Genomic DNA, 13,176 nt, shown 5'->3' on the forward strand with positions numbered 1-13,176 from the left:
ACAGAAATACAGGAGGATGAGCTTGGTAGCCCCATCGAGAGCATCTGGATCAAAATAAATAGAGCAAAGAATAAAAGGAACCTGGTGGTTGGAGTCTACTACCGGCCACCCAACCAAGGAGAAGACGAGAATGAAACTTTTGAAAAGCAAATAGTCAATGTTTCAAGGAAGCATGATGTAGTAGTAATGGGGGACTTCCATTTCCCCGATATTTGTTGGGAGACAAGTTCTGCAAAACATGGCCCCTCCAGGAAATTCCTGACTTGTGTGGCGGATAACTTCCGCCTAAAGAAAGTAGAGGAAGGAACTAGAGGATCAGCTATCCTTGATTTGATCCTAACCAACAGAGGTGACTTAGTGGATAAAGTAGCAGTTACAGGAACTCTGGGGGAAAGCGACCATGTTGTACTTGAGTTCTTGGTTCTAAGGGAAGCAAAAGCTGAGTGTAGCCAAACACATACCCTGGATTTTAGGAAAGCTGATTTTAATAAACTCAGAACAATGATCAGGAAGGTCCCATGGCAAGCGACGCCAACGAGAAAAGGAGTCCAAGATGGGTGGGAGCTTTTAAAAAAGGAAATTCTCAAGGCACAATTACAAACCATTCCGACAAGAAGAAAAGGTGGAAGACAACAGAAGAAGCCAATGTGGCTTCACAAAAACCTTAGGAATGACCTGAAAACAAAAAAAGACACATATAGGAAGTGGAAAGAAGGCCAAGCAACAAAGGAAGAGTGCAGGCAGGGAGCAGAGAATTGCAGGGATGGTGCCAGGAAGGCTAAAGCTGAGAATGAGCTGAGGTTAGTGAGGGATGCTAAAAACAACAAAAAGGCTTTCTTCAGCTACATGCACAGGAAAGAAATGGTTGTTCAGCTATTAAATAAACATGGCAAAATGATAACAGATGACAAAGAAAAGGCAGAGGTGCTCAATTCCTACTTTGGCTCAGTCTTCTCCCAAAAGAGGAGAATGGGTGGGTGGATGACCCACCCACCCAACCCCCTGCAAAGGCGTAGTACAGGCTGAAGGAGCAGGATTGCAGCTTGAGATCGATAGGCATATGGTGAAGGAACACCTAATTACTCTGAATGAGTTCAAATCTCCAGGGCCAGATGAACTGCATCCTAGAGTAAGAAAGGGACTGGCAGAAGAACTCTCAGAACCACTGTCTATTCTCTTTGAGAAATCATGGAGGACGGGGGAAGTGCCAGATGCCTGGAGGAGGGCTAACGTTGTCCCTATCTTCAAAAAGGGTAAAGAGGAGGAACCTGGGAACTACAGACCAGTCAGTCTGACATCAGTCCCTGGGAAAATTCTGGAGCAGATGATAAAGCAATCCATCTGGAAGCACCTTGACAACAATGCCGTGATTACTCGAAGCCAACATGGATTTGTCAAGATCAAGTCCTGCCAGACAAATCAGATCTCATTTTTTGATCAAGTCACCTCCCTTGTGGACTGTGGGAATGCTGTGGACATCATATACCTCGACCTCAGCAAAGCTTTCGACAAAGTGCCCCATGATATCCTGATGAGCAAACTAGCTCAAAGGGGGCTAGATGAAACAACGATCCGGTGGATCCACAGTTGGCTACAGGATCGGACTCCAAGAGTGCTTCTCAATGGGACCTTCTCAAACTGGGGAGAGGGAACGAGTGGGGTACCGCAGGGCTCAGTCTTGGGCCCAGTCCTCTTCCACACTGTTATGAATGACTTGGAGGAGGAGGTGCAGGGGATGCTGATCAAATTTGCGGATGACACAAAATTGGGCGGGATAGCTAATACCCTGGAAGACAGAAACAAAATTCAAAGTGATCTGGACAGACTGGAGCACTGGGCAGAAAACAACAAAATGACATTTAATAGGGATAAATGCCAAGTTCTGCACCTAGAATTGTTCCACTCCCTTGAATTGTTCCACTCCACTGGACTGCAAGGAGGTCAAATCAGTCCATCCTAAAGGAAATCAACCCTGACTGCTCACTGGAAGGACAGATACTGAAGCTGAAGCTGAAATATTTTGGCCACCTAATGCGAAGAGAAAACTCCCTGGAAAAGACCCTGATGCTGGGAACGACTGAAGGCAAAAGGAGAAGGGGACGGCAGAGGATGAGATGGCTGGATAGCCTCACCGATGCAATGAATATGGACTTGAGCAGGGAGCACGCTCCGGGAGAGAGCGCAGGACAGGAAGGCCTGGTGTGCTATGGTCCATGGGGTCACGAAGAGTCGGACACGACTTAAGGACTGAACAACAACCCACAACCTGGTGTCCTTCAGATGTGTTGGACTATGACATAGCCACGACTACTACATAGCTGGCTAGGGGATTATGGGAACTGTAGTCCAAGACTTCTGGAGGATGCCAGGTTGGGAAGGGCTGTTAAGGTTTCTTAATGAGTCTTTCTACAGTAGGGCAAAGGATCACTTCATCTAATAAATATATTGTGTGTCTGTCCCATTTATGCAAAAGTGAATAAGGGTGTTAGATGGATGGAGGCAGAGGAAAAAAAGAATCTGGCAGCTCTGTGTCATTATTGGATATTATGCACTTCTTTTCACCAGTGCTGCACTTCTATTCCCCAAGTCACTTGAAAATTAAAAAAAGCCCAAGGGGCTGGGAATAGTGTGTCTTGGTAAGTACAAATAAAAACTCTTTAAACCTAGGAATTTGTAGAACTCAGAAGGGGAACTGAAGAGGCGGAGTCAAGGTGTCCAGGGCAGAGTGATGGGGAAAGGCGGTCCTGATTGGCTGTAGAGTTGAGGGCGGGGCTCCAGGCACAGGCCTTTTACATAACAGAGCAGCATTTACAACGCTGCTTCTTCAGGTCAAGATCCTGGTCTGCCTCCTTGGGCTCGGTGTCATTGGCAGATGGGTGCTCCCCGGCTTGGTTCTCTTCCTTCTGAGGCAGGGCCCTCACCGGTTCCACTGCACTGCCGTTGGGCGGGGCATGGTCCTTCCCCATGCAATCTGCTGCCTCCACTGCCTTATTCTCAGTGTCTTCGATCATCACGAGCTCCGCCTTGATTGTACCCTTGAGACCCAGCACCTTTTTCATCTCGTTCTCGTCTTCCACGTTCTGGTAGCCCATGAAGATCATGGTGACTGATTGCTCTTTGCTGGGTTCCAGGCCATCCCCTGAGGCCAGGAGCTTTGGGCTCTCCACTGGTTTTGCCTGGACGCTGGTGATTTCCTTCCGGGGCGTGGCCTTCTGGCTAGCACGGTTGCTTTTGGCCTCTTCCATGTCCTTGGCCTTCTCCAAGGCTTCACTCAGGGTAACCTCATCAGCCCTTTGGATGAGCTCATCCACCTCGGATGAGCTGAGCTGGTGAAGGCCGTTCTCAAGAGCCCCATCTTTGGCACAGAGTGCGTGGACCACTGCAAGGGGAGGGAAAGAGGGTACACAGTGACGACTAGGAGAGTGACCATGCTGCTGTTGGCTTTAAAAATTGGACAATGGGCAGGTGTCTGAAAGAACCTCTGAAGTGACTCTAGTACCTGCATGTTTTCAGCATCTTTCTGATGTTGACCACTTGCTGTTACATCAGCCCATACAGATTTTCACTTTGTGGGGCCTGCTAAACCCACGTTGATCTCTGATGGCCCATTTAGCTGACGGACAGTTGTCTGAAGTAACTGGAATGCATATTCTGCTGACCTATTCATGGCCTGAATGTCCATCTCTTGTGTGTGTGCAGATCAGGGGCACCCTCACCCCCCAAAAGCAGGTTGAATTTGGGCAGAGAAAGAGTGTGGTACTAAGGTTTGGAAGCTGGTGAGCAGAAGCAGTCTTTGGTTTTTGGAACTAGCTTGGATTACTTGCCCTCCAGCAGCACATGTGTAGTAAATAAATGGATCTTGCTATGCCCTCACATTATTAAGAATGTAATAATGTTACAACAAGAGCCCTGATGCTGGATCAGACCAAGGGTCCATCTAGTCCAGCATCATCACACAGACGACAACCAGCTGCCCCCAGAAAACCCACATTCAGGGCATGAGTGCAATGGCACCCTCCCACCCATGTTCCCCAGCAACTGGTGCACACAGGCCCACTGCCTCTGATACTGGAGGTGGCACTGAGTCATCAGGACAAGTAGCCATTGATAGCCTTCTCCTCCTGTGGCTTGCATAGGGGTGGGGGATGGGAAAGGTCTTGAGAGAGAGGGGTTATATTAGGTATTTTCAGAGATGACAACATCAAAATGAAATATGAGCCTGTTTTTAAATTTAAAAAATCCATTAAATGAATTTGAGTGAGGGTTACCAACTGACGAGAAACACACAGAAGCCTGTCCAATTTTCCTGTGTTTGGTCTGGTTGGTGGGAAAAAGAGGGGTGAGGAATCTTCCCTCCTTTCTGCCTTTTTCCCCCTAGCTGAAGGTAAAAAGATAACTCTGTTTCGAGGTGACCAAGATGTGCCACACAGTGCCAGGCTCTGCCCCCACACTGGCACCAGAATGTTCTATTTCAAGAGTTGGCAGAGTTTTTAAAAATACAATTTATTCTCTTCCAATAAAACCATGCTTATCGCTACACTCTGCTGCTTCCAGGTTATATGTCCTTGCAGGGCTGAGGACCAGTTGTCCAAGAATTCTTGGTTTACTACAGCATGGATTCGCTAGCTTGGTTTAAGTTCAGCTGGCTGGGGATGACAAGAGTTGTTGGAGTACAACTCTCACCATCCCCAGGTTGGGGAAGGCTGTTTCGACATCAGGTGGAACACGGGGGCCAATTCTGAGACGACACCAGTGAGAAGCAGCAGAAGCTGCAGTCCTGTACTCACTGACCTTGAAGTAAGCCCCACTGAACTCATAGGATTCCATTGCGAGACCTGCATGACCTGTTCTATATTTTATCCTGCTCTTTTCCTGGGAAGCTGTGTCATACTAGGTTCTTATCCCCACACATTCACAGCATCACAACATCCCTGTGAGGTAGGTTAGGCTGAGGGATGCTGACTGGCGTGTGATCATCTCATCCTCGTACACTTTGACCCCCTGAACTGAGCGGTCTTTGGGAAGTCTAGTGGTGCTGGATAGGACCGCCATGAGTTTGTCCTTCTCCACAGTGATCTCCACAGAGTACATAGCTGGGACACAAACAGGACAGTGAGCACTCCAAACTCCTGGTGTGGCCCTCCTGCTGCCGTCCACTCCCACCCCAAGCACAGAGGTGAAGTGTTTGGCGGGAGAAGTTGTGAGACGTAAGGCAGCCATGGGGCGGGAGGGAGGTGGGGGTGGCAGTGCCTAAAGGCAAGCTCCCAAATGTTAGAGGTGCAGAGAGGAAGCGGGGAACAGCAGCAAGGCTCCTCCCTACAAGCACAGCCAATGAGAGTGGTCTCCCCCACAATTCTAGGTGCCCCCCCACGGTCTAATCCCACTCCCTTGGCTGCCCTCAGTGGTCCCATCACAATCCATAGGGTGTTGTTTTAAGAGGGCCACAATATCATGCTATCCGAGTGACACAGCAAAAAAAGAGATGCACTGTGGTTGCATCCCTACGAGTCCCCTTGCCTTGTTCACAGAATTTTATTGGGGGGAAGGACCTCGCTGTCTTCTGCTCATAACCCTCCCATGTTTCCCCACCGCTTCTTCCATCTTTTTCCTTACAGCGGACAATCCATGAGGAAAGAAAAGGCTGACTAGCTTGCACAATGCGTTCTGATTCTTAGAGTGAGGGCCTCTCTGTCCCGAAAGAGCTTACACTCTAAATCTGCCCAAGGGCTTAGTTTCAGCAGGGAAGAACCTCCCAGTGTCACACAAGGTTCTTCTAGTCCAGTAAATCTACGCAAAAGTACGGCCCAACCTAGAACTAATTGCAGCAGAAATCATTCCTTCGGTGTTATGTTCGTAAGATGATTAGAAACAAAACACTGAAAATATAGAAAAATATAGATAGGGGAACACGTTCAAAATGGCGGATTCAATATGGCGGCTGCTCCTAAGAACATGACAACATGTTTTGCCATATAATTAAAAATATTTCAGTCTAATTTAAAAAAATGTGTAATAAACTTTATTATTCGTATTCAATTAAGCTTTCAAACCCCATAAAAAAACCCACTAAAATCCATTGCAATGACGAAGGGCATGAACAGGGAATATTAATGGGAAAATAAAAAGAAAAAGAAAAGGGGTTCCTACAGAAAGTAGAGGAAGGGACTAGAGGATCAGCTATCCTTGACTTGATCCTAACCAACAGGGATGACTTTGTGGATAAAGTAGCAGTTACAGGAACTCTGGGGGTGTCAGGGTGGAGACTGAGCCCATAGAGCCCCAGAGCACTTCTGATTCTGAGGAGGAACAGCAATCCATGGGAGAGGAGCGCGCTCATCCCTCACAGGCACAGCAGAGATTCCTCCTGCCAGCATTCCTGGGAGAGATAGTGACCCTGGCAGCGAGAGAGCGCTGGAGGGGGGCTTGCTGGACACTCGGCACCAATGCAGGGAGCGCTGACAGATGGAGGGCGCCGAAAGGAGGTGCTCGGCTCGTTTGGCCATCAAGTCCGCTTTGGAGACCTGGCGTCATCTTCTGGAGGGGACACAGCACCCAGTTGAAGTTAGAACCGACCAGCGCAACCTGGAACATATTCAGACAGCCCGTGCCTTAAACCAGCGGCAGATTACATGGTTGCTTTTTTTTCCCGGTTCCACATTTGCCATGTGAAGGCCTCCGACAACCTACAAGCAGATGCTCTTTCTTGTAAGCCGGACCTCCAGCCAGGGGTTGAGGGAAATCCCCCCCCCCGATTCTTCCCCACCAGAGCCTGGCGGCAGCTGCAGTGCCTCACTCTTGGGAGGAGCTCCTTCACTCTGCACAGGGTCAGGATGCTTTTATCCACACAAAACTGAAGGAATTGGGGCTAGGCTCTGCCCCCCCCGAGTCTACCCCCTTCTCTTTGTGAGGTGGACTGCTTTACCATTCCGGCCGGGTCTATGTGCCTTCTAGACCCCTCCATGAGACGGTCCTACATCAGTGCCACGACTAGGGATGGCGGAGAATTTCTCCACGAATCTCGGGGAGGCCAAATGCCAACGCATTCGGCCCCCTGAAATTGTTGGTGAAATTCTCCTCCACCCCCCCGCCCCCCTTTCGGGATAGGACTTACCTCCCTCGAATGTCCCTCTCGGCAGCGGGTCCCGGCGGGAGTTCGGCGGCGGTTCATCGGGGGCAGGGGCAGGGGCGGGGGCGGCGGCCGGTCTTCCGACCGGCTGCCACCACCGCCATTACAAAATAAAGTAAAAAAACAAACAAACATCCGTGATAGGCTACGTAACGATTTACGGCTAGATTTCCAAAGTCAGCCGTGACAGGCTACGTAAATCGTTACGTAGCCTATCACGGGTGACTTAGAAAAAAAAAAAAAAAGCGTGTACGCAAATGGCGGTGCCCATGGGCGCCGCCATTTGCATTCCTTATTTGGTCCCGGTAGTTTACGTAAAGGTTTACGTAGACTATGGCGAAAATAAGGGCTACGCAAATAGCCCCAGACGGATGGTCAGACCGAGCGCACCAATGCGACTCTGGAGCAATATTTGCGCTGTTATGTCAATTACCAGCAAGATGACTGGTTTTCCTTGCTGCCTCTCGCAGAATTTGCTTATAACAATGCCTGCCATGCTCCCACCCGCCAGACTCCATTTTTTGCCAATTTTGGTTACTACCCCAGGGCTTTCCCGTCCACCCTAGCTCCCTCTTCGGTGCCGGCAGCCCATGAGTTTTTAGAGGAGTTGCGAGCGGTACACCACCTCTTACGGGACTCCCTCGAGCAAGCCAAGACAGCCTACAAGGCCTCTGCGGACCGGTGGCGCCAGCCGGGTCTGTCTCTGCAACTGGGGGACTGGGTTTGGTTGTCCATCCAATACCTCCCCACTCACTCGCCTGCGAAGAAGCTTGCGCCTTGTCACACGAGGCCTTTCCAGATTACGGCCCAGATTAACCCTGTTGCTTTTCGCCTGGCTCTTGCCCGCTCCATTAAGATCCATCCTGTTTTTCATTGGTCCTTGCTGTCCCCCCTGGTTTCTGGTGACCCTCATCACTCGGTTGATTCCTTCCCCCCTCCGCCAGTGCTGGTGGAGGGGGAGGAGGAGTTTGAGGTCGCGGAGATTCTGGACTCCCGCCTTTCTCGCGGCTGCCTGCAATATCTAGTGGACTGGAAGGGGTACGGGCCCGATGAGCGAACCTGGGAACCCGCACAAAATGTGCATGCTCCGTTGCTGCTGAGGCGCTTCCACCAGCTGTACCCCCACAAACCCGGGGCCCCAGGGGAAGAGCACGAGGCAGGGCCTCATGGGAGCGGGGATGATGTCAGGGTGGAGACTGAGCCGACAGACCCCCAGAGCAGTTCTGATTCTGAGGAAGATCAGCAATCCGTGGGAGAGGAGCTTGCTCGTCTCTCACAACCACAGTGGCTGGCAGAGATCCCTCCTGCCAGCATTCCTGGGATAGACCCTGACCCTGGCAGTGAGAGAGCACTGGAGGGGGGCTTGCTGGACGCTCGGCGCAGATGCAGGGAGCGGCACCAAATGGAGGGCGCCGAAAGGAGGTGCTCCATGTGTTTGGCGCGCAAACAACGGTCGTGTCCCGCGGACCCAAGGGAAAGAGGGAGGATCTCTCCCTAGCCCATAAGTTCAGGGTCCTCCCATGGTTCTCCTTCAAACAGGGACCATCTGCCTTACCTGGAGCTTAGGCTACTCTGCTATCTTTCCCCAGTGCTGTTCCTTGCTTAGTTGCTAGTGATTAGCATCTGAAAGAGTCATAAAGGAATAAAGGAATAAAGCCTCGGAAAGGATCCTTGTCGTCTGTCTCCTGAGTTGGCTATTGGAGGGATGGCATCAAGAAGGCTAAAGCTGAGAATGAGCTGAGGTTAGTGAGGGATGCTAAAAACAACAAAAAGGCTTTCTTCAGCTACGTGCACAGTAAAAGGCAGAGAAAAGAAATGGTGGTTCATCCTTAAATAAGGATAGCAAAAGTGATTGCAGATGACAAAGAAAAGGCAGAGGAGCTCCATTCCTGCGTTGGCTCAGTCTTCTCCCAAAAGAGGGTCTATGACATCCCTGGCAAATGCAAAGTCCAAGCTGAAGGGGCAGGATTGCAGCTTGAGATCGATAGGCATATGGTGAAGGAACACCTCATTACTCTGAATGAGTTCAAATCTCCAGGGCCAGATGAACTGCATCCTAGAGTAATAAAGGAGCTGGCAGAAGAACTCTCAGAACCGCTGTCTATTCTCTTTGAGCAACCATGGAGGATGGGGGAAGTGCCAGACGGGGCGCTTCCCCCCGGCCTGAATTTCGGCCGGGCGAGGCGGGGCGCCTCCCCCCCCAGCCTGAACTTCGGGGGGAGAACCAAAGCGCCTCCCCCCCACCGCGAAGCAAGCTGCGGGACCAGGTAAGTGCCTTTCGTACATCCCTAGCCATGACTCCCCCACCGCTGGGCATTTTGGCTTCGCCAAGACCCTGCATGGAATGATGCGGGATTTTTGGTGGCCTCGTGTGTGTCGGGACGTCAAGACCTATGTCGCCTCCTGCCCAACCTGCCAGAGGGTGAAGGCCCCCTCCAGCAAGCCCACAGGCTTGCTTCACCCCCTGCCTACCCCCTCAGGACCTTGGAAACTGCTCTCCCTTGACTTCATCACTGACTTGCCTCCCTCACATGGTAAGACCACCATTCTGGTGGTGGTGGATTTGTTTTCTAAGATGGCCCATTTCATCCCCTGCTCTGGGTTGCCCACAGCCAGGGAGACGGCGGAGCTGTTTTTGGCGCATGTTTTCTGGCTCCACGGATGGCCCGACGGTTTGATTTTGGATAGGGGGCCCCAATTCACTGCCCATTTCTGGAGGGAGCTACTTGGGCTTCTCCATGTGACGCTCTGTCTTTCCTCCGCCCACCATCCCCAGACGGATGGTCAGACTGAGCGCACCAATGCGACTCTGGAGCAATATTTGCGCTGTTATGTCAATTACCAGCAAGATGACTGGTTTTCCTTGCTGCCTCTCGCAGAATTTGCTTATAACAATGCCTGCCATGCTTCCACCCGCCAGACTCCATTTTTTGCCAATGAATGCCTCCTCCAATGGAGGCTCCTTTTTGCCTCCTCCAATGGAGGAGGGCTAACGTTGTCCCTATCTTCAAAAAGGGTAAAAAGGAGGAACCTAGGAACTACAGAGCAGTCAGTCTGACATCAATCCCTGAGAAAATTCTGGAGCAGATGATAAAGCAATCCATCTGGAAGCACCTTGAAAACAATGCCGTGATTACTCGAAGCCAACACAGACTTGTCAAGAACAAATCCTGCCAGACAAACCTGATCTTGTTTTTGGATCAGGTAACCTCCCTTGTGGACCGTGGGAATGCTGTGGACATCATATACCTCGACTTCAGCAAAGCTTTCGACAAAGTGCCCCATGATATCCTGATGAGCAAAATAGCTCAAAGTGGGCTAGATGAAACAACAATCCGGTGGATCCACAGTTGGCTACAGAATCGGATTCAAAGAGTGCTTATCAATGGGACCTTCTCAAACTGGGGAGAGGGAACAAGCGGGGTACCGCAGGGCTCAGGGCTCTTCCACATTGTTATTAATGACTTGGAGGAGGAGGTGTGGGGAATGCTGATCACATTCGCAGATGACACAAAATTGGGCGGGATAGCTAATACCCTGGAAGACAGAAACAAAATTCAAAGTGATATTGATAGGCTGGAGCGCTGGGCAGAAAACAACAGAATGACATTTAATAGGGAGAAATGCCAAGTTCTGCACCTAGGAAAAGGAAACCAAATGCACAGTTACAACATGGGGGATACGTGACTCAACAACACTACAAGCGAGAAGGATCTTGGCATTGTTGCAGATCAAAAGCTGAATATGAGCCAACAATGCGATGTGGCTGCAAAAAAGGCCAATGCTCTTTTGGGCTGCATTAATGGAAGCATAGCTTCCAAATCCTGGGAAGTACTAGTTCCCCTCTACTCAGCACTGGTCAGGCCTCATCTGGAGTACTGTGTCCAGTTCTGGGCACCACACTTTAAGAAGGATGCAGACAAGCTGGAGAAGGTTCAGAGGAGGGCAAGAGAAGAGAAGACTGAGGGGAGATAGGATAGCGCTCTCGAAGTCCTTGAAAGGTTGTCCCAGAGAGGAAGGCCAGGATGTCTTCTCGATCCTCCCAGAGTGCAGGACACGGAAGAATGGGCTCCAGTGACAGGAAGCCAGATTCCAGCTGAACATCAGGAAAAGCTTCCTGACTGTCAGAGCAATACGACAATGGCACCAATTCCCTAGGGAGGCGGTGGGCTGTCCCACACTGGAGGCCTTCAAGACGAGGCTGGACAGCCACCTGTCAGGGATGCTCTGACTTGGATTCCTGCGTTGAGCAGGGGGTTGGACTCGATGGCCTGGTAGGCCCCTTCCAACCCTACTATTCTATGATTCTATTCTATGAGTTTGTGTTGGACACGGGAGGGGATAGGGGGCCAGGGGCGTCTCATGGTCTCAGTAGCAAAAGAAATGCAGGATTTTAACAGGGGAGCTTGGGACAGAAGTGAGCAGACTATGGTGATACACAGCAAGACTAGAGAGAAGAAGGTGGAGGTAACCAAGATGGGAGATGCCGCACCGCTCAGCACCCTGCAGGCCACACCACAGTTCCACACATCCCATAATACCCGCTCAAGATGTTCACTTGCTCATTATTCTTATTACAAAGACAACACAGGTCACCACTGTTCACACCTCCAAAGGGAGTGTGGCTGCACTAAAGGCTGTCTGGAACATCTGATTACAAGGGGAAGATGGAACATGAAACAGCAACGGTGTTCATTCTTGGAAATTGGCTGCGTGTTTTCAGGGAGTGGTTGCAGCTGCCAGTGGAGGCAGGATGCTGAGCCATTAGGACTGTGAACTGCACAGGCCATTGGCTGGCATTTGCACCCTCCTTTTTTTCTTTTTAATCAGCAACAAACCATACAGAACATCAGGCAGTACATAAACCTGAAGGGGTATTGAACCTCTTTCAGCCCAAGGGTTGAATTCAATTTTGGAGTAGTTCTTGGGGACCACATTCCAGTGTTCCCAAAACACAAAAATACCAGTATACTGTGGCTTCAAGCTCTTACTGCCGGTTACTAAGCCTTAGGAGAGGTGTTTTAATTTTTGTTGTTGTTGTTCAGTCGTTCAGTCGTGTCCGACTCTTTGTGACCCCATGGACCACAGCATGCCAGGCCTTCTTGTCCTCCGCTCTCTCCCGGAGCGTGCTCAGGTTCATATTCATTGCATCGGGGATGCTATCCAGCCATCTCATCCTCTGCCGTCCCCTTCTCCTTTTGCCTTCAGTCTTTCCCAGCATCAAGGTCTTTTCCAGGGAGTCTCCGCAGTGGGGGAAAAAACTGCAGAAAAGCCAGGAAACCACAAAACCATTGGTGGTCCAGGGAAAGGAGGTGGGGCCAAGAGAAGCACTGGTTAGGCCTCATCTGGAGTCCTGTGTCCAGTTCTGGGCACTGCACTTTAAGAAGGACGCAGACAAACTGGAGAGGGTTCAGAGGAGGGAAACAAAGATGATCAGGGGACTGGAAACAAAGCCCTACAAAGAGAGACTGAAAGAAGTGGTCATGTTTAGCCTTGAGAAGAGAAGGCTGAGGGGAGATGGGATAGCGCTCTTCAAGTCCTTGAAAGGAGGTCTCACAGAGGAAGGCCAGGATCTCTTCTCGGTCATCCCAGAGTGCAGGACACGGAATCATGGGCTCCAGTGACAGGAAGCCAGATTCCGGCTGAACATCAGGAAAAACTTCCTGACTGTTGGAGCAGTATGACAATGGAACCAGTTCCCTAGGGAGGCGGTGGGCTCTCCCACACTGGAGTCCTTCAAGGCAAGGCTGGACAGCCACCTGTCAGGGATGCTCTGACTTGGATTCCTGCATTGAGCAGGGGGGTTTATTTATTTGTTTGTTTGTTTGTTTGTTTATTTATTTATTTATTTCATTTCTATACCGCCCAATAGCCGAAGCTCTCTGGGCGGTTCACAAAAATTAAAATCGAACAACACACAATAAAACAATTTAAAATATATAGAACATTAAAACCACAATATAACAATACAACCACAATAAAACCTAGCAGCAGTACAGGAGTTTAAAATACAGATTTAAAACAGCAAAGATAAAAATTTAGAAAGCTAA

General features: G+C 50.1%; 1 protein-coding gene across 1 annotated transcript in view; it reads right to left on the minus strand.

The window, feature by feature from the left end:
* Positions 1-2,789: 2,789 nt before the first annotated feature.
* LOC146334044 (paralemmin-1-like) overlaps positions 2,790-13,176 on the minus strand; it is a 475,461-nt gene continuing 465,074 nt past the window's right edge. The window contains exons 7-8 of the mRNA XM_084824906.1: positions 4,968-5,093; positions 2,790-3,379 (exon numbers count right to left, since the gene is read on the minus strand). Coding sequence (XP_084681032.1) covers positions 2,790-3,379; positions 4,968-5,093 — 716 coding nt within the window. The remainder of the gene's footprint in view (positions 3,380-4,967; positions 5,094-13,176) is intronic.

This window comes from Heloderma suspectum, chromosome W, assembly GCF_057233095.1.
Source record: "Heloderma suspectum isolate Gila_16-S chromosome W, 16-S_ref, whole genome shotgun sequence".
NCBI lineage: Eukaryota > Metazoa > Chordata > Lepidosauria > Squamata > Helodermatidae > Heloderma > Heloderma suspectum.